The sequence below is a fragment of the Prionailurus bengalensis genome, chromosome D4 (genome assembly GCF_016509475.1).
Source record: "Prionailurus bengalensis isolate Pbe53 chromosome D4, Fcat_Pben_1.1_paternal_pri, whole genome shotgun sequence".
Classification (NCBI taxonomy): Eukaryota; Metazoa; Chordata; class Mammalia; order Carnivora; family Felidae; genus Prionailurus; species Prionailurus bengalensis.
This window is the reverse complement of record NC_057359.1, coordinates 16,528,138-16,552,716: the sequence shown is the minus strand read 5'-3', so window position 1 is coordinate 16,552,716 and position 24,579 is coordinate 16,528,138. Positions and strand designations below refer to the sequence as shown.

General features: G+C 42.3%; 1 protein-coding gene across 2 annotated transcripts in view; it reads right to left on the bottom strand.

Moving 5' to 3' along the window:
- Positions 1–24,579, bottom strand: part of RORB (RAR related orphan receptor B) — a 201,350-nt gene that overhangs the window by 39,852 nt on the left and 136,919 nt on the right. For both annotated transcript variants that reach the window (XM_043566981.1, XM_043566980.1), the window contains exons 3-4: positions 18,709–18,850; positions 9,355–9,756 (exon numbers count right to left, since the gene is read on the bottom strand). In XM_043566981.1, coding sequence (XP_043422916.1) covers positions 9,355–9,756; positions 18,709–18,850 — 544 coding nt within the window. The remainder of the gene's footprint in view (positions 1–9,354; positions 9,757–18,708; positions 18,851–24,579) is intronic.

The window sequence follows — 24,579 nt, the reverse complement described above, 5'->3', positions numbered from 1 at the left end:
CTCAGGGCTCTCACCAAGAGCCAGTGTCAAAGCTCTCAATGACCTGAAACGCTCTTCTGACATGGGGGCTATTTCAGAGGCTACCTTATAAGCATAGACATTTCCTCCCTCCACAAGCCATAGGCAGAATCTCTCTCTCCTTTCCTCTTCCTTACTGTGGAATATTTCATATCTACTATGGCTTTTGAAATTGAGTTTATAAAGTGGAATTGGTTTTCTGGCAGCTTCTCAATATTGATTGATTAATTGATTGATTGGCTGGTGGATTTTAGAGTTTTCTTACAATGTTCTGAATTCTGAATCCAAAATTAATCCCAAACTCGTATCTCTAGGAAAAGTCTACTGAGGAAGATCAATTTTGCGCATTTTTGTAAAAAAGAAAATTTAATATTTGTTTATTTTTGAGAGAGAGAGAGACACAGAGTGTGAGCAGGGGAGGGGCGGAGAGAGAGGGAGACACAGAATCTGAAGCAGGCTCCAGGCTCTGAGCTGTCAGCACAGAGCCTGACGTGGGGCTCGAACCCACCAACTGTGAGATCATGACCTGAGCTGAAGTCGGACGCTTGACTGAGTGAGCCACCCAGGTGCCTCAATTTTGCACATTTTCAACTGAAAGTCGAAAAGGTGAGTTGGAATAATTACCTCACATAGCGAATGCTAGCACATTAGGAAAGCTGTATTAGTGGGGGTACAAGCATGTAGGGACTAATATGCATTCACGTACAAATACTTGAATTGCACGTATGTCTTTGTATTGCTTATAATGTAAGCCATATTTATATTTGTTTGTAGAGCCTTGCTGGTCACAAAGTACTTTTGTATCCATTATGCCATTTACTCCAGTTGTGGAGAATTGCTGCACTGAGCATACTAAAGTGGGTGCAACATATCAGTGGGTGATTTCAGATCATCTTTGAGAGGTTATTGAAGAAAATCTATAAGGATATGGATTTGAATGACCCTAGAAAAGAACTATAGTTCCCTGATCCTAGGACACTCTAGAATAATGCATGGCTACGGACTGGTCAATACAATAGTGTGACCACGGTAGAGATCCCAGAAATGTGACAAACGGAGTTGATTAGCCCAGTCCCCATACTCAGGAAATTTCTTTTAAGATAGAAAGCAGGATTCCAGAAATAGCAGCCTCTCCTGTAGGTGGCAAAGAACAAAGGGGTGTTAAAATTTCAGAGGAGTCGAGGAAGACCTGACCAAGGTGATCTGGGTAGGTCTGGGAGGTGAGGACAGGTGGATTTACCTTGAAGCTATGTCTGTACAGCATTTCATCCTTTACGTTGAATGTAACTAAACTTGGGGCATTTGGAGATTGGTTGCCACCTTCTTTTTCAGCTGCCTCTGGTTATCCTTGAAGCTCATTTTAATCTGGTTTCTTGTTTTTGTTTGGTTTTGTTTTTTCAGGAGCAGGAATGGAGAGAAGATGCTGGTACATAGTTCTGGTTTGACTGTGGTTATTAACTGCGTCATGGACAGGGTCATCCCACCCCCTAAGGTCTTCCTCCCTGTGAAGGAGGCAGGGCTGGCCATGGTCTCAGGCTAGGGTTTGAGCTTCTCTCAGGACAGTCTAGTTGCCAGCAAGCCCCCCTCTCCACCACCCTACCCTTCTCTTTGGGAAGTGGCTGTAACAAAGGGAATGTCTATACATAGGATCAAAGCTCCCACCACAAGGTGGGAGAGTCATAGTTTTTCAAAGTCATTATATGCAATCCACCTGATTTTTCAGATGAAGAGACGGAGCCTCAGAAAGCTGAACCAAGTTTGAACAAAGTCACATGGCGAGCATGTAGAGTAAGGACTCTCAATTTCAATGTGGTCCCTAAACTACCTGCAAAGGGCCTGTGGTTGGGGACGGGAGCAAGAGGTATTAGAGAACAGTGGAAGCTCACAAGGTGTCTTCTCCAAAAGCACGACAGGAAAAACAAACAACACTGCATTTTCCTTTTCCCCTATTGCTCGAATCATTTTTCTCATTTAGTCTATTTTTATCCATTTCAATGACTAAGCAGACAGTTGTTCTGGAATCGTGTGCGTACCTGTCTTTGCCACCAGTGCCTTGAGAGGGACGAGGGAAATACGTAGCTAGAGTTAAATTCTATTCCCTGTACCATATCTGAACGAGTAGTTAAATATGCATAGAGAAATGTATATTTATTAAATATACATGTGAATATGCATAGAGAGATTCAAGCAGTTATAGAAGATTGATCTGTAGAAGCATGTGTCATTAAAGGTGCTGCCTTAAGACCATAGCACCTGCTTGGTGTTAATAAGTAATGATTAAAACAGCAATCTTGATCGAATCCCCCAAATAAAACATACTAGCGATATCCACTCTGTCTCTGTGTAGACTTCATAGAATAAAGTGGTAGTGGAAGGGACTAGATCACTTTCATACTCCCCTCTTTTTGTACTCTCCTCTATTAATACTCAGCATCTGGAACAGGTAACTTTTTTCAAAAAAGAGGTTTACGTCTAGTTTTGATGCTTAAAATTTCAGGCTCCATAAACAGAACACACAAGAAAGATGAAACTAAATCTACATTTAAGATTATATAGGCGAGACCAAGGAGTTCATATTTCTTTGCCTTTATCTGGAGAGAAAATTACTGAATACAACAGCCAACTCAGGTAATGTGTGTAAAAGGCAGTTTATCCCCTTAGTCTCACAGCTACCTTGATGGATTTCCCCTACTGTTTTTAAAAGCATATTTGCAGGGCACCTGGGTGGCTTGGTCTGTTAAACATCCGACTCTTAGTTTCAGCTCAGGTCACGATCTCAAGGTTTGTGAGTTTGAGCCCCACATGGGCCTGTCAGCACAGAGCCTGCTTGGGATTCTCTCTCTCCCTGTCCCTCTCTCTCCCTTTCCCTCTCTCTCTGTCCCTCCCTTACTTACTTGCTTTCTTTCTCTCTCAAAATAAATAAACTTACCCACAAATGTATGGCCACCTAATCTTTGACAAAGCAGGAAAGAATATTCAATGGGGTAAAGAGAGTCTCTTCAGCAAGTGGTGCTGGGAAAACTGGACAGTGGCATGCATAAGAATGAACCGGGATCACTTTCTTATACCATACACAAAAATAAACTCAAAATGGATGAAAGACCTAAATGTAAGACAGGAAGCCATCAAAATCCTCGAGGAGAAAGCAGGCAAAAACCTCTTTGATCTTGCCCGCAGCAACTTCTTACTCAACACGTCTCCAGAGGCAAGGGAAACAAAAGCAAAAATAAACTATTGGGACCTCATCAAAATAAACAGCTTCTGCACAGCGAAGGAAACAATCAGCAAAACTAAAAGACAACCAACGGAATGGGAGAAGGTACTTGCAAACGACATGTCAGATAAAGGGTTCGTATCCAAAATCTATAAAGAACTTATCAAACTCAACACCCAAAAAACAAATAATCCAGTGAAGAAACGGGCAAAAGACACGAATAGACACTTCTCCAAAGTAGACATCCAGATGGCCAACCGACACATGAAAAAATACTGAACACCACTCATCATCAGGGAAATACAACACAAAACCACAATGAGATACCACCTCACACCTGTCAGAATGGCTAACATGAACAACTCAGGCAGCAGCAGATGTTGGTGAGGATGAGGAGAAAGAGGAACACTTTTGCACTGCTGGTGGGAATGCACACTGGTGCAGCAGCCACTCTGGAAAACAGTATGGAGGTTCCTCAAAAAATCAGACATAGAACTACCCTATGACCTAGCAATTGCAATAGTAGGTATTTATCCAAGGGATACGGGTATGCTGTTTTGAAGCGGCACATGCACCCCAATGTTCATAGCAGCGCTATCAACAATAGCCAAAGTAGGGAAAGAGCCCACATGTCCATCGATGGATGAATGGATTAGAAGGTGTGGTATATATATATATACAATGGAGTATTACTCAATAATCAAAAAGAATGAAATCTTGCCATTTGCAACTACGTGGATGGAACTGGAAGGTATTATGCTGAGCGCATTTAGTCAGCGAAAGACAAATATCATATGACTTCCCTCATATGAGGACTTTAAGATACAAAACAGATGAACATAAGGGAAGGGAAGCAAAAATAATACAAAAACAGGGAGGGGGACAAAACATAAGAGATATGGAGAACAAAAGAGATATGGAGAAAAAAAGAGATATGGAGAACAAAAGAGATATGGAGAACAAATGGAGGGTTAGTGAAGGGGTTGTGGGAGGGGGGATGGGCTAAATGGGTAAGGGGCACTGAGGAACCTACTTCTGAAATCATTGTTGCACTATACACTAACTAATTTGGATGTAAATTAAAACAAGCAAACAAATCAACAAACTTAAAAAAATTAAAAAGAAATGAAAGCATTTGTTTGGTTATTTGGACTATCTTATTGTCTAGCTCCTCACAGATACATTATCAATCATCTTGGAACTTAAATGGGCTTTCGTTAAGAGTATTAGTCCTGCGGAATCCCCCAGCCCATCTGAGAGCGACGGCGGGGAGGGCATACAAGAGTCTCCCCTTTCTTCTTTGCTTGCTTGCCGGGTACCCCTTCCCCAGCATCCCCTCCCTACCACCAACCACTGCAAAATTTTACCCCGAAAGATAGAACACATCTTCATGCCAGCTTGCAGTGAAATTCCAGCTAAACCCAGTTAATACTCCTGCCTAAATATTCATCTGCAGCTTACTTTTGTCCCTGCGTTATTTCATCGCTTTTCCTCCGATGGGATTTTGAGAAACCCAAGGGTACAATTCTTGACATGTTTCATATTTTTGTTTGTTTATCCACATTTTGTTTTGCCTTACCAAGACCATGGGAGGAAGCCATCTCTGATAAGAGATATGGCTCGGGGCAAGCCATACCCCCCTCTTCCTCACCTCCAGGAGGGTTTGTGGTAACATCATGCCCAGGACTTACAGTAAAGGACGCACTGAATTGCAATGAGTTTTCTTCATGTCCACGTCGTAGCTGGTGAGGGCAGGAGCCACGGTCTGCTGGTTGTGAGTGCCTGGCACATTTCAAAAATATGTTTTTGAAAGAATGCCTGGCAGTCTGAGGTAGTAACCTACGTTGGAATTTAAGCTTTACCACTTAACTCACTCTGTTCAAGGAAAATCCCCTAATTTCTTCATCTGCACAATGGAATGATTTTGTCACTACCCACTTGAAGGCATTGCTATGAGGTTCAAAATGGCCAACATGCATTTTCTACACTTCTCTCCTTACATTGGGTCTTAGGTCCTTAACCTAAGAAGTCTGTAGTTTCTTTGGTACATTTTTAGAAAGACAAGTTTGGATTTTCTGGGGGATATTCCTGACTCTGATGATATTCCTTAAGCTTACTTTTTGGGATCTCCTGCTTTTGCTTATACACTTGTTTGACGCTTTTTATAAAATATTTATTCACTTATTTTGAGAGAGAGAGTGGGGGGGAGGGAAAGAGAGGGAGAGAGAGAATCCCAAGCAGGCTCTACACCATCAGTCTAGATCCCGACGTGGGGCTCAATCTCACCAAACGTGAGATCTCGACCTGAGCCCAAATCAAGAGTCGGACGCTTAACCAACTGAGCCACCCAGGCACCCCTGTTTGATGGTTCATAAACATGTATTTTTATTAAACAATTCCAAGCTGTAAGGCCATATTCTACATGAACTAGTCCGAAAACTGGTTTTACAGCTGTTTTTATGATAATTCAGTATCAGAATAGTGTCCTGCTTGTACACAGTTCACTGTTCCTTCAGAAACCAGAGGAAGCAGACCAGGATTTCTAACAGCCAGGCACGATGTTCAGAAATCCTGTAGCGCCCTTACAGCCTTCAATTCACCCAGTCAAAAATGTGGCTAAAATCAGATTGTCTCTTTTGTCTGCATAGGGTTTGTTCTGTGACAGCTTGTCACCAGCTAGATTAGTATAGATGCTCATTAATCAAGTCAGGTCAGGGGAATCTGAGTGGCTCAGTCGGTTAAGCGTCTGACTTCAGCTCGGGTCATGATCTTACAGTTCACGGGTTCGAGCCTCTCATTAGGCTCTGTGCTGACAGCTCAGAGCCCGGAGCCTGCTTTAGATTCTGTGTCTCCCTCTCTCTCTCTGCCCCTCCCCCACTTGAGGGTCTCTCTGTGTCTCTCTCAAAATGAAAATCAACATTAAAAAAAATCAAGCCAGGTCAGAAGGTCAGCTTTCCCACTCTGAGAGCTCCTTTGTAGCACCTAGAAGAGCAACAGGCAGGCAACAAACACCAAGCATGTTTTGCTATGGGAACGCCAACTAACTTGCGAGGGGCTCCCTTTGTCTGGTGGGAGGGCATATAATATGATGGTCCAAAGAATCGCTTTTAATGTTACTCAGACCTGAGCTCATATGTTTATTATGCTTTTTTTTTTAAAGTTTTGTAATTTCTGAGCCTTTTTTTCCATCTGTAAAATGGACATAAACATACTTCCATAATAGGCATAATACAATTGTTACGAAAATTAAATATAGGACGTTGCTCAGCACAATGTAGGTGCTCAATAAAAGGTAATTATATTGTCTGTAACAGCTGGTAATGTTATTAATTATCACAAGATGAATAAAATTGCAATACCATTTCTATTATAATAAGGCGAATGCTTGATTGGTACTGTCCTAAGAACTTAGGAATATTAACTCACTTCATCAACACACACTGGTGGGACTATTGTTCCAGGTTTACAACTGAGACTCAAAGAGGCTATTAGGTAACTTGCTCATGGGAAAGGGCACACCCGGTTTTGAACTCAGGCAAAATTCAGCTCTAGAATCATACCACCACCCCACACTACCGATGCCTTTCTGCCCAGCGATGCTGTTGCGGACTTAATGTTTTCGTGAAATGAGTGGCAGTTTTCTGGATGGTGCAGGAAAGAACAGTGTATCCCATTACTGCCGCTCGTCAAAGGTACCTACTTTTGATACCCATGGCAGGAGCTTGTGTCCACTAGATGGCGTTGTTGTGTTAACGAAACGAGAACCAAGTCAACACTTTGGCTTAGGAGCCAGCTAAATTTGAGACCAGCCACGACAATCTAATTCCATGCCTGACAGTCTGATGGAAGAAACCTCCAAACTTGACAGCATATCCAGAGAACTCTAAAGACTAGTGGTACCGAGAACTAGTTAGGAAAAATCTATGCTGGCTTTTTTCTGAGCATCGAAGTTTGCAGAAAATCTGGAGGCGTTTTGAAACCATGTAGTCCAAACACATCAGTTCATAAATAAATAGACTGAGGGCCAGAGAGGAAGTGTTACTTGGGAGAAGGGTACCCAGACTTGATGGCTTTGGCTGTAGTTCTCTTTCCCTAATACTTCCAACTGATTCTAAATCACAGAGAAACTGCTTTCTGAATTCTTGGAAGACTTTCTAAGTCTTTGTACGGGGCAGAAGACTGCCCGACGATGACGAGTTTTTGCCTCATTATGTTTTATACAGATGTTCAAAATCAGTAGCAGACTCAGACACTTAGCTATTAAGGAGAAAATGGAACCTATTTCTTTTTCTTTTTAACATGTCTCTTGGAAATTGAGTGAGCCCACCTTAAAAGACTGTCCCTATTGGTTGACAGTGCAGTTCGTGGATATTAAACCCAGAGCGGGTAACAGGGTAATAGATAAGCAAAAGGACTCTGGAATCAGACTGTCCTGGTGGACCCGAAGGTACCCTGGGAAGGTCATGAGACATCTCTAAGCCTCTGTGTCCACGTCTGTAAAATGGGAATCCTACTTTTACTTATAAGGTGTTTGTAAAATTTAAATGTATGTGAAGTGCCTGTGACATCGTTAAAAAACAAGGTTAAAGGGAGCAATAATAATGAATAATGAATTTTTGTTGCGATAGCGGATGTTCTGTTTTCTGTGTCTCTCAGTTGTGAATGTCTTTACAGGGGCTTTGTCAATCACCTCTTCAGTCACGGTCACGTGCTAAATTGCTGAACGAGAGAAATAACGTTTCAGGTTGTATAACTGTGTAACATCACTTCTTCCTCACCCAGATGGCAGAAGTAGCCAGGATACATATGGCGTGTGCTTCATTATGTGTTCACGTCAACTTTATTTAAAACACTCGTAGGCTCCGGGCTCCTACTCACAGTTTAGACAGAGAAGGTGACTGGCATCCAAATAATAACAGCTAAGAGCAATTGAACACTTGCCGAGTGTCCAACATCCCTCTGCTTTGCGAGTATGAACTCAAAAATTCTTACTTACAACCGTGTGATCTAGGAACTAACACTTTTCTCTTTTTAAAGAGGAGGAAGCCGGGATCCAGCAACTCATCCCAGCTGAAAGAAGCCAGAGTCAGCATTTGAACTCAGGTGGCCTGGGTCTTAAGGACTCTGCTCGGCCAGGATGAGGTCAGGATGAGAGGGGGAGGTTGCTCCAAGGTTCCTGAGACCCAGCTTGCTCCCCACCCCCCAGCACCCAAATACCACAATGAAGCCTGATAGAGACATGCAGCCTTGGTACCCAGGAGGCTCATGTGTTAAACCATCAATATTTTTATAGCAGTTAGTTGATGAGCTCAACTGGTTAAACATTTAATAGACTCCTGAGCTTAACAGGGTAAAACAAAGTTGTAACAGGTCGGGAGAGCGCATACCTAGGGACAGGGCACTCTTGAGGACCACGCCTTAAGGGATCAAAGCTCACTGCAACCAAAGGAAGGTCAGGTTGCTGAAGCAAGCATGCCATCGTGCCTGTGACTAGCCCTGTTCGCTGTAACTCATTTGTTGCTCGTATGTTCCGTGACATTCCAGACTACCCTCTTTTCACTGCCAGTGATTCAGACTCTATTCCCATGTAGAATTCATGAATTCAGATTTACAAGAGGCTTAGCCATCTTTCTGGTCTACCCCTCTGCCTTTGAAAAGAAGCAAACTGAGGTCCCATTTGCTTACGGTTTGTCCCAAGTTATCTTAGAGCAAGAATCGGAGCCCTGCTCATTCAGTTATCACATACCCGTTCTACATCCCTTCCCTATTTTATTTTAAATAGTATCACTCAGAATTCTTGCTGAAATTCCCGTGTTTATGCCAAATTGAGCCCAAATCCAACAGATAGGTTCTGTTCTTTAAGGATAGCGTCTTTCCGTTTTCAATTTCTTCTCTCCTCCTTTGCTTGACATAAACTTTTATGGGGCTGGAGAACAATGCCATTTATTACAACACACTTTTTAAATCAGACAGTCTTATTATTATCATTTTTTTTTTTCTTTAGAAGCCACGAATGCAAGTCATTGACTCTACACCTGAGAAAATGCCCGGCCTAAACAAGACCATGGCAGCTTCAAAGCGCGATTGCCAACAGCGAGGTGGGGGAGGAGACCGCCACTTACCGATTTCAGTCATCGTTATCCCGGGTGCTAGCTGCCCGTTGTTGAAAGAGCTATAGGTAAACAAGTTGGGTACGGAGGTGAGGTCATAGATAGGTTCTTGCTTTATCTGTTTGATTCCAGTCATGTCAAGTCCTGACTGATCAGGGGACGGCTGGCCGGAATCCACGCTGTAATAGCCCTCGGACTTGGGCAGGTCGATGACGTGTCCGTTGGCGTAGGCGCCGCCGGCCTCGTTGCTCAGGTTGCCCAGGCCGTTGCTGATGCTGCCGCTGTAGACCCTGGCGAGGGCTTCCGCCTCCCCGCTCTGCTGCTGCCGCTGCTCCTGCAGCCGCTGCTGGTGCTTCTGCACCTCGGCGTACAGGCTGTCCCTCTGCTTCTTGGACATCCTCCCGAACTTCACAGCTGCGTTGGAGAGACAAGCAGAAGAGGGCACTTGGGGTTATCATTCCCGATCCATCCGAGGGGTCACGGACGGTTGTCCCCTCGGCATCCAGCGCACAAAATCCCAGCACCATAGCGGAAGGCTCCGTGCGTTCGCACCCCACATTTGGTGAAAGGCTATGTTCAGGGGTGTTGTGCTGGTGTTATGAGCAGAGCGAGAGCTAACCGTGAGCTAGGAAGGAATGCCAGGACTTAAGTTTATTTCTGATGGCCATGAAGTTAGAAGGCATATTTCCTGGTTCTTTCTTACGTGTGGGGGGAAAAAAATCCACAAACCAAAAACTACAAATGGTACCTGCTGTTAAAATGTCAACCAACATTCAATATTAGCTTCCCCTACTAAGCATTAGGGTTCCTAGATTGTTGGATAGGGCCCTATTATTTCACCATTTTCATTTTTTTTAATCTCTGGACATGCCTCACCTTTTCATTATAAATGTTTATTTATTTTTGAGTGAGACACAGAAAGAGAGAGGGAAACACAAGCGGGGGAGGAACAGAGAGAGAGGGAGACACAGAATCCGAAGCAGGCTCCAGGCTCCGAGCTGTCGGCACAGAGCCCGATGAGGGGCTCGAACTCACGAACTGAGAGATCATGACCTGAGCCGAAGTGGGACGCTTAATCGACTGAGCCACCCAGGCACCCCCTCACTATTTTCTACACAGCATGTTGGGTAAGGCCAACCCTGTGGGCAGGGTGATAAACGCAATTTTAAGTAAGTATTTGTCTTCAGCTGGCTTTTGGGATCCAATTCAAAGAATATTTGGAAAACAGCAATCTTGTTAAGCCCAATACTCAGCAAGGAAGCCCACAGCCACCCCTCCTTTCTTGTTCTACCAGCCCCAAGTTTTATATTGCCCTTCTCTTCTGGCAAAATCCTTAGCCATCGTGAGGAAAAAGGAGGAAAAGTCTCTAAGAGGTCACAGAGTAATCTGAGGATGCTTTGATCTGAATTCATTGTTTCTTAACTGGTAGAGTTTGACCTCCTGGTTTGTTATGGATATTGACATTCTCCCTCACAAACTGTCAACTCCCAGTTTAGGCTGTGAATATTTTAAGTGAGAGGCCACCTTGTCTGCATCATCAAACACCATGTCCTGCAGTTCATGTTAACGGTGGGGACTACGGCAAACTTGGAGGCTCCTGAGTTTCTATTTTCTTTTCTTTCGTGACAGTGTTCTCATCACCTGTTGGTATTTGGAAGCCCAGGGAATGTAGAAAGAAGGAAGTGGAGGGTAGGAACAGGTCCAGTTCCTGGATTCAGTTAGTCGGGTTCGTGAGAATGATTTCTGAAAATAACTACATGGTGAAGTGCTTAAGGACTCCCCAGCACAGAGGGCCCACAGAAGAGATTCCTACTGTGGAAGAGCCACCCCCCTCCCCGCTGGCCGAGTTCCATCAGTGCTCGTCTTCTCCTTCTGTTGGCTACAGTTATCAAATTTTATCTGAGCATCGGCTGTTCAGAATGGAGACCACATTTCCCAGCCTCCCTCACTGCCAGGTGCAGCTATGAGATTAAGTTCTGGATAAGAGGAGGTAAATAGAAATGCTGCATATACTTCTCAGTGTTGGGGCTCACTGTTTTCTTCTTTCCTGCCTGCTGGATTGTGGATATGAGGACTGGATTTGTAGCAGCCCAAACTTCCTGTTTTTCCTTAATCCTCAGTAAAAAAAAAAAAAAAAAAAAATAATGTTCAGGCAGGCATTCTGACGCTGCCTAAATAGAAAAACAAAGGGGTGATTTATCCAGTAAGTTTTCTGAATGAAGACAATTCATCTGTTTAATTCAGACCAAACTCCCCTTTCTACCTCTACTGTCATTTTAATAGAGTCTCGAATCATTTAGATCATTGTGTTTAACTTTGTTGGTAGAGATACTATCTTTATTAGGTTCTGTTTCTCAGAGACACATGGATTTGCTTATTAATTGCCGTGATATTTCCAGTTTGTCCATGGGGCAAATCCTAAAGTAAATTTTAGGGAAAGCATTCCTTTGTACCTTTCTATTATAACTTTACAAATATTATATATATTATGTAATATAATAATTTTTAAATAAATAAATTTATAAATAAATAAATATAAATTCTCTGGGGAAAAAACTTTTTATATCAGAAAAAAATAAATCATGATAACTTTTGATTCAGGAAGGACTTCCACCACCCCCCCCCCCGCCCCCCCACCCCACCCCCAGCAAGATATGAATGCGACATTCTTCTTTATTTGCTAACCTGTCTTTTGCATTCAGGTAGGTTCAGAACAGCAATTTGTTACAGAACTCCTGAGGATGATACAAAATTTCTATCTATTGGTAGATTAAGATTTTGGTGGAAGTAGATTACTTTCTGAGTTACTTTAGTAGAAGAGCTTTTGCATTTGTTTGTTTAAAATCTATTAGAGAGCAAAGACTGAGAAGAGGAGGCTCTTCTATCATGGAGACATAAATGCAGTGCCTCCTTTTAAAACCCTTTCCATTTAAACCTTGCTTTAGATTTCCATGCACTCTATAGTTAGGTGAAATATACTTGTGGTAGATTGATTTCATTAATGACCCTGATTCCTCTTAACTATTTCGATGACCTTCCTGGTGTAAATATGCAATGCCCTTTCATTCCAGGCAGGCACCCTGCCTCACCACTTGCCTCAGGGGCACGTTGATGAGGGAGCTTAAGGCAAGCTGACAGGCGACACCCCCCCCCCCCACAACCCCTACCCCCAGGTGGGATATGTGTGATATTCCTCAAGCACTCCTGGCTGCCCAAGAACAAAGGAAAGGGGGAAAAATGATAGAGATCATAGTCCTGAAGGACCTAAAAGTCTCCATCAGCCCTCCAGAGTGATTGTGGGAAATAAAGGCTGAAGGAAATGGCATATAGAACTCCATTTCCTTATGGCCTGCAGCGCATTGATAAATACTGAGGCAGGCAGAGTAAAATGTTTCTCCAGGAACTAACTCCTTACTGTCTTCGTGTTAATGCTTTGCTAGAGGGAAAACAACGTTAGCTTGACAACAGCTCAGCCTCCAGTAACCAGTGAGTCTTTAGCATATGAAAATCTCTCTGGAAACTTCCCTGGGACTTTACCTCCCCCAACCCCACAGTATATAACCAGTCTCCCCTGGTTCCCTGGCAGCTCTTCCTGCCCACGGGTCCTGTCCCCATGCTTCAGTAAAATCACCTTTTTTGCACCAAAAGACATTTTCAAGAATTCTTTCTTGGTTGTCAGCCCTGGACCCCATGAGCCCCACTGTCACCCCCCAAAAACCTCATCAATGTGACCTGCTTTGGGCCAGTGAGATACTGACATACGTGATACAAACAGAAGCTACAAAAGTTCTTAGGTGACTGAATCTCTCACCACAAAAAGGATGTGCCTGCACTAGCTTGCTAGACGATAAGGTCTTTCCAGAGAAGGCCATCTACCCTCAGCAGAGGCACAGACTGACCTCTAGCTGGCAGCTGATGAATGAGCGAACCCAGTTAAGACTCTACATTTAATAATTTTAGGTCCAGAAATCTGCTGTTGACCATAGATCTCATAATCCAGGCAAACAATGTCAAATCAGTAGGCTGTCAAGACCTCTGTCCTGGTAAACATCTGAAAACCCAATGGTGAATAGTGATGCCTTTTCCAAGGTATTGACTTATCAGGTCACTGAGCAAACTGAAATATTTTCAGAGACGACCTAAAGCTCCACTACATTTTGGAACTAACAGACTTCATTCTAAATAAAGAACTTTGCTGGCAATTACTCTAATATTATTTTAGAATAGATTTTTCCATTCATGTCAGAAACAGTGATGTCCTAGTGGTTTTGTGCCCCTTTCCTATCATAAAAGTAATGGCATATTTGGGGAAAACAGTTACGGTACATGGAACAAATAAATCTACCCAACTTTCCTGACATGTATAGAATCCCTTTGTCACTACCTGTAAAAACATTTGTTGTATTCATAGGGGTATTTTTTTTTTTTTAATTTTTTTTTTCAACGTTTATTTATTTTTGGGACAGAGAGAGACAGAGCATGAACAGGGGAGGGGCAGAGAGAGAGGGAGACACAGAATCTGGAAACAGGCTCCAGGCTCTGAGCCATCAGCCCAGAGCCCGATGCGGGGCTCGAACTCCCGGACCGCGAGATCGTGACCTGGCTGAAGTCGGACGCTTAACCAACTGCGCCACCCAGGCGCCCCCATAGGGGTATTTTTAACAAAGGCTGTATTAGTGTTCTATTTTCAAGGATTAGCATTCTTCTTACCACTACCCATTAATCAGAATGGCACATGTTTTAAGTGTTTGCCCCTCTCAGACTTGAATCATTCTGTTAATGATTTTCACTTGAGTATAGAGGCAGCCTCTTGTTAAACTGCTAGCTCTCAAAGAAACTTGCACGATTCTGTATACATTGCAAGTGCCTTATAAATATTCAGTGATGGTGGTATTTACTCATGATATGCTCTTATCACTCACTCTGATCTCATACTAGCAAAGAACGATTTTATGCAAAGTATCGGGGATCTTTTCATTTTTATTTGGATTGTGGCATTCTAAGTGGAATGGAAGTTTTTGGAGTAACTGTAAAACAAAGTCATTGCTTCTTTGAAGATTTCTGCTTACCAACACACGACAACTAGATATATGCTGTTGGTTTCAAGAGAGCCCAATTGTAGAACTATCATCTGTGACTTTCTGTAGTCATTTTGGAAATTATTGTATCTCACAATCTTCTGGCTGTAAAGTTCACCATGCTTGTATCTTGTTGCTTCCCAAGTAAACTGGTCTTAATTTAACTTTTTTCAGTTTCAAGGATGTGCCTTTTTTTTATAGTGCTCTAAGCTTTGAACGTTTATTTATTTTTGGGACAGAGAGAGACAGAGCATGAACGGGGGAGGGGCAGAGAGAGAGGGAGACACAGAATCAGAAACAGGCTCCAGGCTCTGAGCCATCAGCCCAGAGCCCGACGCGGGGCTCGAACTCACGGACCGCGAGATCGTGACCTGGCTGAAGTCGGACGCTTAACCGACTGCGCTACCCAGGCGCCCCAATATAGTGCTCCGAGCTTTGTAGAAAAGATCAGATTCAATCTACCCAACCTTATTCCTAATTTCAAAATATTCTCTCACATCCCTCTCCTTTTCCAATAGAACTTCCTGTGATGATCGAAGGTCATCTATGCTTTCCAAAATGGTAGCCACAGGCACATGCGGCTATTGAGCGCTTGAAATACAGCTAGTGTGACTGAAGAAGTGAATTTTAAGTTGTATTTAATTCTAATTAATTTAAATTTAAATAGTGACATGTGGCTACCATTCTGGATATCGGACAATGCTGTTCTGGATAAATAGAAACCTAATTTGTGAAATGTGTCCTCGTAAGGTAGCTACTTACATATCGTTAGGAGGATACCTATTCAATTATTGCAATGTGAGTATCATGTTTTCTCTTTGGGGCTCAGTATCTTCCTACGGACACCAAACATTTTTCTGGTTTTTATTTGTTTGTTTGTAGTAGTACGATTGGAAACAGTTTATCCGAAAGATTCCTGCAACTAACATTTATGAAGCTTCCAGTTAAAAAGAAAAGTAAATATGATGGTGGAGAATATGTGATGGGCATATACATGCTATCAGCTCTCACACATAAATACATGCATGTCTTCACCTTTAAAAATTTTTTTTAAGTAGTCTTCACGCCCAGTGAGGAGGCCAACGCGGGGCTTGAACTCATGACCCTGAGATCATGACCTGAGCTGAAATCAAGAATCGGACGCTTAACCAACTGAGCTACTCAGGCGTCCCGGTTTCACCTTTTTATACACATAAACACACGCGTATATATTCCAAGTGGATTTGATTTTTGATTCTCTGCCCAAACTAAATTTGAACAAATCTGTTACTGCTGAATTTTTTTGTCCACTCATCTATGTGCCATCATGGCTAATAAACCATGATCAAAGTGGAAATTCAGGACAGAATGAAAGTCCAGGGATTTTAAAAGTTATATCAAGCTATCTACAAGTAGCCATCCATGGTTTTTCAGTGGCCACGTAGGTGAAATAAACATTCTTGGTACCATGCATCCCTGACCGAAAACAAATGCGATTATCAAAATGAGGATGCCACTTTGTGTCTGAAGGAACGTGGGCAAGGTGTATGTGGAAAGAAGCTAGGTATGAGGGCATCTGAACTTGGTTACTAGCACTACTGTGAAAGCACTTTGAAAATACCTGCTCAACCAGTAGAAAGTAAATATAATCAATTAAGGGCAGGGGAAGACCCAGCTCTCATTGCTGGGTCCTCACTACAAATAGGTAATCACCAATAAGTTCAGGGATTTTTAAGCCATCAATACCACAGGCCAGACATTACATATCAAACAGGAGATAAAACCTATTCAGCTACCCTGGTATTAGTAGAATTTATTTGGTATAAAGGAAATACTCTTTGTAATCAAGGTTCAGACGAAACTTCCTCTTGCGTAACAGGAAGAATTGTTCTCCCTTAGGAAGAATCCTTTTTTTTTTTTCCTTCTGCTGGAACCTCTTATCCTCATTTCCAACCACCGCTCCTACCCTGGAGCATTTCTCCTTGTCATTAGTTTTACATAAGACACAGTCAGGAGGTATTTTGGAGGATGTCCCTGGCATCCTCAGAATGGTCTCTGGATCTAAAACCAAGATGGGTCATTATCCTGAATCTCCAGTATCTTCAGACACTGTATTGTTTTTACTTGCAAGTTTATATGCTACACTACATTTCTTCCCCCCCCCCCCCCCCCCCTTGAGAAAAGATCATGGCTCTGTCCATTAAATGACCCTCCCTCCCAACACACTTTTTTTTTTTTGCCATGGTATTCAAACAATCTCCTAGATTTTGTAGACATTGGACCATAAGCCCATTTCTTGTCTATGATTCTGTTCACCAGCACAGACCAAAGATCTGCCCTTCCAAAAGAGACACTTCCTTTTATTGTAGGAAGAAGTAACAAAGAAAAATAACCAATGGCTCAATCTCTTTGCACAATTAGTGGAGTTTTTCATATACTGTCAATTAATACGCTGCCTCCATATAGCAGAAACAAAGTACAAAATCACCAACTAAAGTTCCCGTAGAATTGCACTAAATAAGTGCTTAAAACCACTAAATCCCCACCTTCCACTTTCTTCACTTTAGTTATGTGAAAGTACACACCCTAGGAGTATATTTACATGGCTAGCAAGTCTAGAAAAGCAAATAAACACAAAGTCAGGTAGTTAATAGAAAAGCTTGGAAACATATCTCTGCAGTTTTAGAAGCTACCTCTAAACTGAAGGGCTCAAGGTCAAATTCTTTTTATTTTCTGGATCCAATTTGCCTCATAGGTATACTTTTATGCAATACAAGTTTAGGTGGGATGGGAAGTAGAAAAAAAGGTAAACTTTTATGATATAAGTATTTGGAGAATGCAAGCTAAGAAGTAAGCAGTTTTTAGGTTTAGATATCAAGACTTATGCAGAACAGATTCTATCCAAATGAGTAAAAGGCTCACATTTAATTTAATAGCTCATAAAACTCCCTATATACCAAGAGATGGTGTATGCCAATTATCCCTATTTCTTTAAGATCTGGAAGTCTCCCTCTCTCCCTCCATCTCTCTGTCCCTCCCTCCTTTCTTCCTACCTTCCTTCCTTCCTTCCTTCCTTCCTTCCTTCCTTTTGTCCACACTACCTTGAACTTCATTAGAAGAATGTGACCAGGAGTAGAGAATCTACAATGATTCACATAAAGAGAATAAGTACCAGGGGAACTGTCTGTCTCAGGCTCTAGGTAAAAGAGAATTCCATGGTTCATTCAACAAACATTTAGGTGCCTGCCTTTAACCAGATCCTGAGGATACAGTGAGAACAAGACAGAAGTGCCCTCAGGACTCAGGGTGGCTCACAATCTGATACAGAAGTGCTGTAGCCAGTGTCGGGGGTGAGAGGGTGGGGGTAGGGTGGGAGATAATGAGTTTAGACGAGTGCTTAAAAATGGAAGCAACACTAGATAAAATTCTTTGTGTGTGTTTATTTGTCTTCTTTAATTAATCTAAGAAAATCAGTGGGGGGCCCAGCTCACCCATTTGGGTCATATTCTGAGAAGGACACCAGTTACACAGCCCTTTTAAGGCTTGGACTTATGTAATGGCTTTTGAAATTTTCATGATGCTTTAGAAAGTCCATGGCCAATAATAGTAGGGCTTCTGGGCTTCCTATGGAAGTAGGTTCTGCTGCTTAATATCTCCACACACCAAGCAACTCATGTACTAGTCAGACTCACCCAGTGACAAAATGGTCCTGGTTTGCCTGGCATGTTCCCTGGTTTTAGCTCTGAAAAATCTCACATCCTAGGAACCACTCATGCACATGCAAACTTTTGAACCTAGGCCAATGTGGCTTTCACCTAACCTTATTAGTACAGCTTGCTCCATGAGCTCCAGCAAAGTCTTTCCTGTATTCCTATTTCATGGGCAATGCAAAGTTTTTACAAGTTCTACCAGCACATCGTTTTCTTTTCTTTTTATCCCCAATTCCCTTTGTCTAAAATCCTTACAATGGCGGAGAATATGTGATGGGCATACACATGCTATCAGTTGGTCTATGGAATATAGACTCCAGCAAAGCATCCATGTGAAAGCCTTTAATTTTTTTACCAATGTTTATCTATTTTTGAGAGAGAGGGGGTGTAGTGGGGGGAGAATATGTCAGAAAGGGAGGGGCAAAGAGAGAGGGAGACACAGAATCTGAAGCAGGCTCCAGGCTCTGAGCTGTCAGCACAGCTTGAATTCATGAACCACAAGACCAAAACCTGAGCTGAGGTCAGATGCTTAACCAACGGAGCCACCCAAGCGCCCCAAGTGAAAACCTTTAAGTAAGAACCTGGAAGGCATGTCTTACCATCTCTCGACATCCCGAGGGCAAGACACTTCTGCAGTCGGCAGTGTTGGCAACGGTTTCTGTTGGTTCTGTCGATTAAACAGTTTCTCTGCCTTGGGCAGGAGTAAGAGGCATTGTTTTGTTGGCTCCTCCTGAAGAATCCCTAGAAGAAAAGAGAATGGGAGGGAGATATTATTTATAAGAAGGAAAACGGAGATAATTAACATACATGTTTGAGACAATTAACATACACATTTGCTATATTTTCTACCGTGAATGTAATGGAGTTTAATAAAAAAAAAACAACAACTTTTTTTGGATACTTCTCCTTGGATATCTTACAGATGATTTGCCTGGGGGAAAATATGTACCATCTACAGAGATAGGAAGGCATCTTTCATTCATTCATTTAATCAGCGTTTACTAAAGACATTTGTGCACTGTGTTCTTTGCAAAGAAAAACAGGACAGGGTTCCGGGCATCAAAGGAATGGCAGAGGACAGTGTCACTGCTAAGCCAAATATGACAAAACTTGAGGAGGAAAATAACACAGGCTTATGTCAAGTGCTGTGGGGGACATTGGTCACAAGAGCCGTACTGAGGAGGGTGGGTTCAGCATGTGCCAATATCTTCCCGGTTTCTAAGAAGCATTTTACCCATTTGAAAAACTTTAAATATGCCCAGAAGGCATCTGCAAGGTTGTTTTTTTTAAACCAGTGATGTGCCTTATAATTAACCATATTTTTAAATAAAGCAAATATGGTATATATAAACTGTTCAATAAGAATAAGCAATAAATAGGGGCGCCTGGGTGGCGCAGTCGGTTAAGCGTCCGACTTCAGCCAGGTCACGATCTCGCGGTCCGGGAGTTCGAGCCCCGCGTCAGGCTCTGGGCTGATGGCTCAGAGCCTGGAGCCTGTTTCCGATTCTGTGTCTCCCTCTCTCTCTGCCCCTCCCCCATTCATGCTCTGTCTCTCTCTGTCCCAAAAATAAATAAACGTTGAAAAAAAAAAATTAAAAAAAAAAAAAAAAAAAAAGAATAAGCAATAAATAGACTATAGAGATGTAGGAGGTTTTCGTGCAAGTTAGGTTTCTTTCTGGTACACAGTTAACTGCCATGAACCATACATTACCATTCTAAATAAATCCATAACTGAGTTAATTATTAAAAAAATTTCTTTGGGGTGGCTAGGTGGCTCAGTTGGTTGTCTGACTTCGGCTCAGGTCATGATCTCGTGATTTGTGAGTTCGAGCCCCACATCAGGCTCTGCACTGACAGTGAAGGGCCTGCTTGGGATTCTCTCTCTCTCCTCACTCTCTGTTCCTCCCCCACTCCTGCTTTCTCTCTCTCTCTCAAAATAAATAAACTTAAAACAAATTTTTTTAATTAAAAAATTCTTTGGATACCATGTGCCTTAGCCATCTTACAAAAAACCCTGAAGGTGGGGCAGGGGGCTCCTGGGTGGCTCAATCAGTTACACATCCAACTTTAGCTCAAGGCACGATCTCGCAGTTTGTGGGTTCGAGCCCCACGTCACGCTCTGTGTTGACAGTTTGGAGCCTGGATCCCGCTTCAGATTCTGTGTCTCCCTCCCTCTCTGCCCTCCCCCTCTCATGCTCTGTCTCTCTCTCTCTTTCTGAAAAAATAAACATTAAAAAAATTAAAGAAAATGTTAAAAAAAAGAAAAGAAAACCCTAAAGAGGAAAATCTGGGTTTCCTCGATTATCAGCAGGAGGACAGAGCAGGGCTGGGACTAGGGTGTGGCTAGTCAGGCACCCATCTTGGCCGCAAAATTTAAGGATTGCCAAAAAACCTGTCAATCAGGGTAAGTAATATTTTAACACAATATATTAAGAATCAACATTAATGCAAAACACCCCAAAAAGTTTAAAGAGGATCAAGATCATCGATTTTCCTTTAGTTTTGGGCTCTCCTAGACATGGCCTGTCACTATAAAGAGAGCTTGCCACTCTTTTCTTTTTTTTAAGTTTATTTATTTTGAGAAAGACAGAGATGGTGTGAGTGGGGGAGGGGCAGAGAGAGGAAGAGAGAGAATCCCAAGCAGGCTCTGCACTGCCAGCACAGAGCCGGATTCAGGGCTTGAACTCAAGAAACTGCGAGATCATGACCTGAGCCAAAACCAAAAGTCGACGCTTAGCCGACTGAGCCACCCAGGTGCCCTGTGAGCTTGCCACTCTTATGAAGAACTTCGGAAATGGGTAACTCGGAAATGGGACAAGAGAGAAAAAAATGCCAACTGGTTTTGTGTTGTAAGCCCCAAGCCATTCAAAACAAGGACTAGTTTGGTCCCCACGGACCAGTGGTGGCAGGATGAGATATCCAACTGTCCAGTGTGAATGAGTTCACAGAGCCCTTTCAAACAGAGATCCCATCCAAGCTGCCAGGGATTGAAAGGACGTACTCCATATACAAACGGTCCCTGACTTCAATGGTTCAATTTACGATTTTTCGACATTACAGATGGTCTGAAAGCAATACACATTCAGTAGAAATCATACTTCGAATTTTCAATCTGGATCTTTTCCCAGGCTAGTGAGAGACAGCACGATGCTCTTTTGTGACGCTGGGCAGGGCTGCGGCCACAGCTTCAGTCAGCCCAGCGATTGTGGGGGTCAACGACCGATAGCGCTCACAGCCATTCTGGTTTTCATGTTCTGTACAGTATTCAATAAATTACATAAGACATTCCATGCTTTATTACACAAGGAGCTTTGTGTTAGGCGATTTTGCCCAATTGTAGGCTAAAGCAAGTGTTCTGAGCACATTTAAGGTGGGCTAGGCAAAGCTATGATGTCCACTGGGTTAAGTGTATTAAATGCATTTTTGACTTAAGATGTGTTCCGCTCACAGTGAGTTTATAGGGACATGACCCCATGTAAGTCAAGGAAGATCTGTGCCAGCAAAGGTGTCAGAAAGCGAAACTTTGGCCCATCAGTCTTGGTGAAAGATGACTTGGGAATTTACATTTTCAGAAAGAATTGGTGGTTTTTTATCTTCGGATACTCCAGTGCCACTTAGCAAAAGAGCTGACAGAGAAGACTTCTAAAGTCACAGCTACAGGCCTAATTTAAGGCCAATTTGACATTAATTACGAGGCATTTCTTGCTTATCTGTTGCTCATTATTGCAAATGAGGTTTTTGGCACGAAAAAGAGATTCTGTTTCAAATGTTATTGAATGAATAGGAATTTGAATTAAGTGCGCAAGCTGAACTGATGTTATTTAAAATGGGTTGTTCATGTTGACTCAGAATGGTATTATGAAAATTCAGAGGTTGATACCGAATGCGCTGACACTGACATCTTATTCTAAACGGAATTTCTTGAGTTTTCCAGTTGGAGAAAAACACAGCATATTTACAAATGTGGGTTTTTCCATGAAAAAAAAAAAAAAAAAAGTAGTGCCGCGTAAAATGTCATTTTGACTAAAACTTCAGAGTATGCTTCAAAATAGCATCATAATTTCTTTGATTGTGTTTCCTGCTTTAAATAGAAAAGATGGCCGTACCCTACACACTTGTTTTAGCTGTTGGTCTATGGAATATATTTGTAAGGTTAGTTAAACCTTCTGTGTAAAATGTTTTGCTTTTTAACAGGAACATACCTTCCTATTTTGAAATCGGGCATTTTCCAAAGAGAGCTTTCACAAGGACACAGATCTCCACTTTGACACTGATCTAAAAATATATATGCTTGGTGGGTACTTAATAAACTAGACCAGAGGCCTTAAAAATACCTACTAAACCAACACAGTAGTGTAAATGCTTTCTCTGGAGGGTTTGGATTCCGAAATTATTAGCATTTATGAAGAAAACTATTTGCCTACCTCCTTGAGGTAGTAATAGCTTACTCTAACGAGGGTAAAAAATTGCTGATTAGGAATTTTGCTTTATTGTGTCTTCTGATGAGTTGAAAACTTTGCATCAAGGTGGATAACATGCAGTTCTTAATCATAGGTCCGCAGAGCAAACAGAGGAATACAAGGAATATCTCAGGATGTTCAAATATGGATTATCACTAATCACCTTCGAGGTCAGGATGTCGATGGGCGAGTTACGTTCACGTTATTCTCCCTTCTCTGTGTCCTCTTCCCACTTTAGTTTCATTTCTTTCTTTTCCTTTTCTTTGCTTCAGTTTCAATTTCAGAATTCATACTTTTTGAGACCATTATGAAGACCTTGTCAAGTGTTGTCATAGCATGACTACTGGAGAGTTATGGTATGTTTTGTCTCATGTATGTTTGACTCTGTGAGGATTAAGATTAGTCCTTAGAATCCGTGATCGTGTTACATCTCTTTCAGGCTACTTATTTGTTTTGTTTTTTTTTTTTTTTTTAAATTTTTTTTTCAACGTTTATTTATTTTTGGGACAGAGAGAGACAGAGCATGAACGGGGGAGGGGCAGAGAGAGAGGGAGACACAGAATCGGAAACAGGCTCCAGGCTCTGAGCCATCAGCCCAGAGCCCGACGCGGGGCTCGAACTCCCGGACCGCGAGATCGTGACCTGGCTGAAGTCGGACGCTTAACCGACTGCGCCACCCAGGCGCCCCTGTTTTTTTTAATTAAAAAAATGTTTTAAGTAATCTCTACACCCAATGTGGGACTTGAACTCACAACACATGCTCTATGGACTGAGTCAGCCAGTGCCCACAGTCTACTGATATTAAATTCTTTCTGCTTGCATCTTTTTAAAAAAAATTTAAAAGTTTTAATTATTTATTAGAGATACAGAGAGAACACAAGTGGGGCAGGGGCAGAGAGAGAGGGAGACACAGAATCGGAAGCAGGCTCCAGGCTCTGAGCTGTCAGCAAAGAGCCCAACGTGAGGCTCGAACTCACAGACTGTAATCATGACCTGAGCTGAAGTCAGACGCTTAACCGACTGAGCCACTCAGGCGCCTGCCCTGCTTGCATCTTTGATCAAAAATATGATTGTTTTCATCAATAACTTCGCCAACATATCACTTTTCACTCCCAGATTACACTGCATTTTGTTCCGGTGACACGTTGCCCTTTGAAATTAGGTGTGGAATTGTTTCTTATTTCCCCCTTGACACTTAGTGTCTCTTGTTTTTCCTTCTAAGGAAGAATTTTAAACACTGTGAAGTTTCAAGTTTCCCTTATTTCAGATTAAGTCTCCGTTAACTGCTATTTTCAACTTTGTATTTTAAGAGCATCTTGCTCATAGGAATTAGGTTGTTTTTGGAAGGATTGGTTCAATGTCCTTGGAGGGGAACGCTGGACCAAGAATGAAAAATCCTGTGTTTTTGGCCATACTTTTTCACTAATTAGATCAGTGATGTTGGCCAAATGACATAATCTTGTTTATACTTCATTATCTCATTGAAAATGAGGTTGGGGCAGATAATTTTTAATTACTTCAGAGATTATCTGGTATCCTTCTAACATTCCACGACTCTACTTCTTCTTTTCTGGAATGTGAGAATAAAGGATGAACATATGCATATTGCAACTGTTACCTTGAACTTCTTTTGTAAGCAGATAAGGAAACATAGGCCGTTGGCTTGCCATCTTTAACCTTTGGTTGTTTCATACAGTAATAAATGCCCTTGAGTTTACTGAAGGCAGTACAGTTAAAAGAGAGCAGGAGGCAGTATTTATATCTCTGTAAATGTGAATAATTCAAGCTCTTAATTTTTTTTTTTTTTTTAACGTTTATTTATTTTTGAGACACAGAGAGACAGAGCATGAACAGGGGAGGGGCAGAGGGAGAGGGAGACACAGAATCAGAAACAGGCTCCAGGCTCTGAGCCATCAGCCCAGAGCCCGACGCGGGGCTCGAACTCAGGGACCGCGAGATCGTGACCTGGCTGAAGTCGGACGCTTAACCGACTGCGCCACCCAGGCGCCC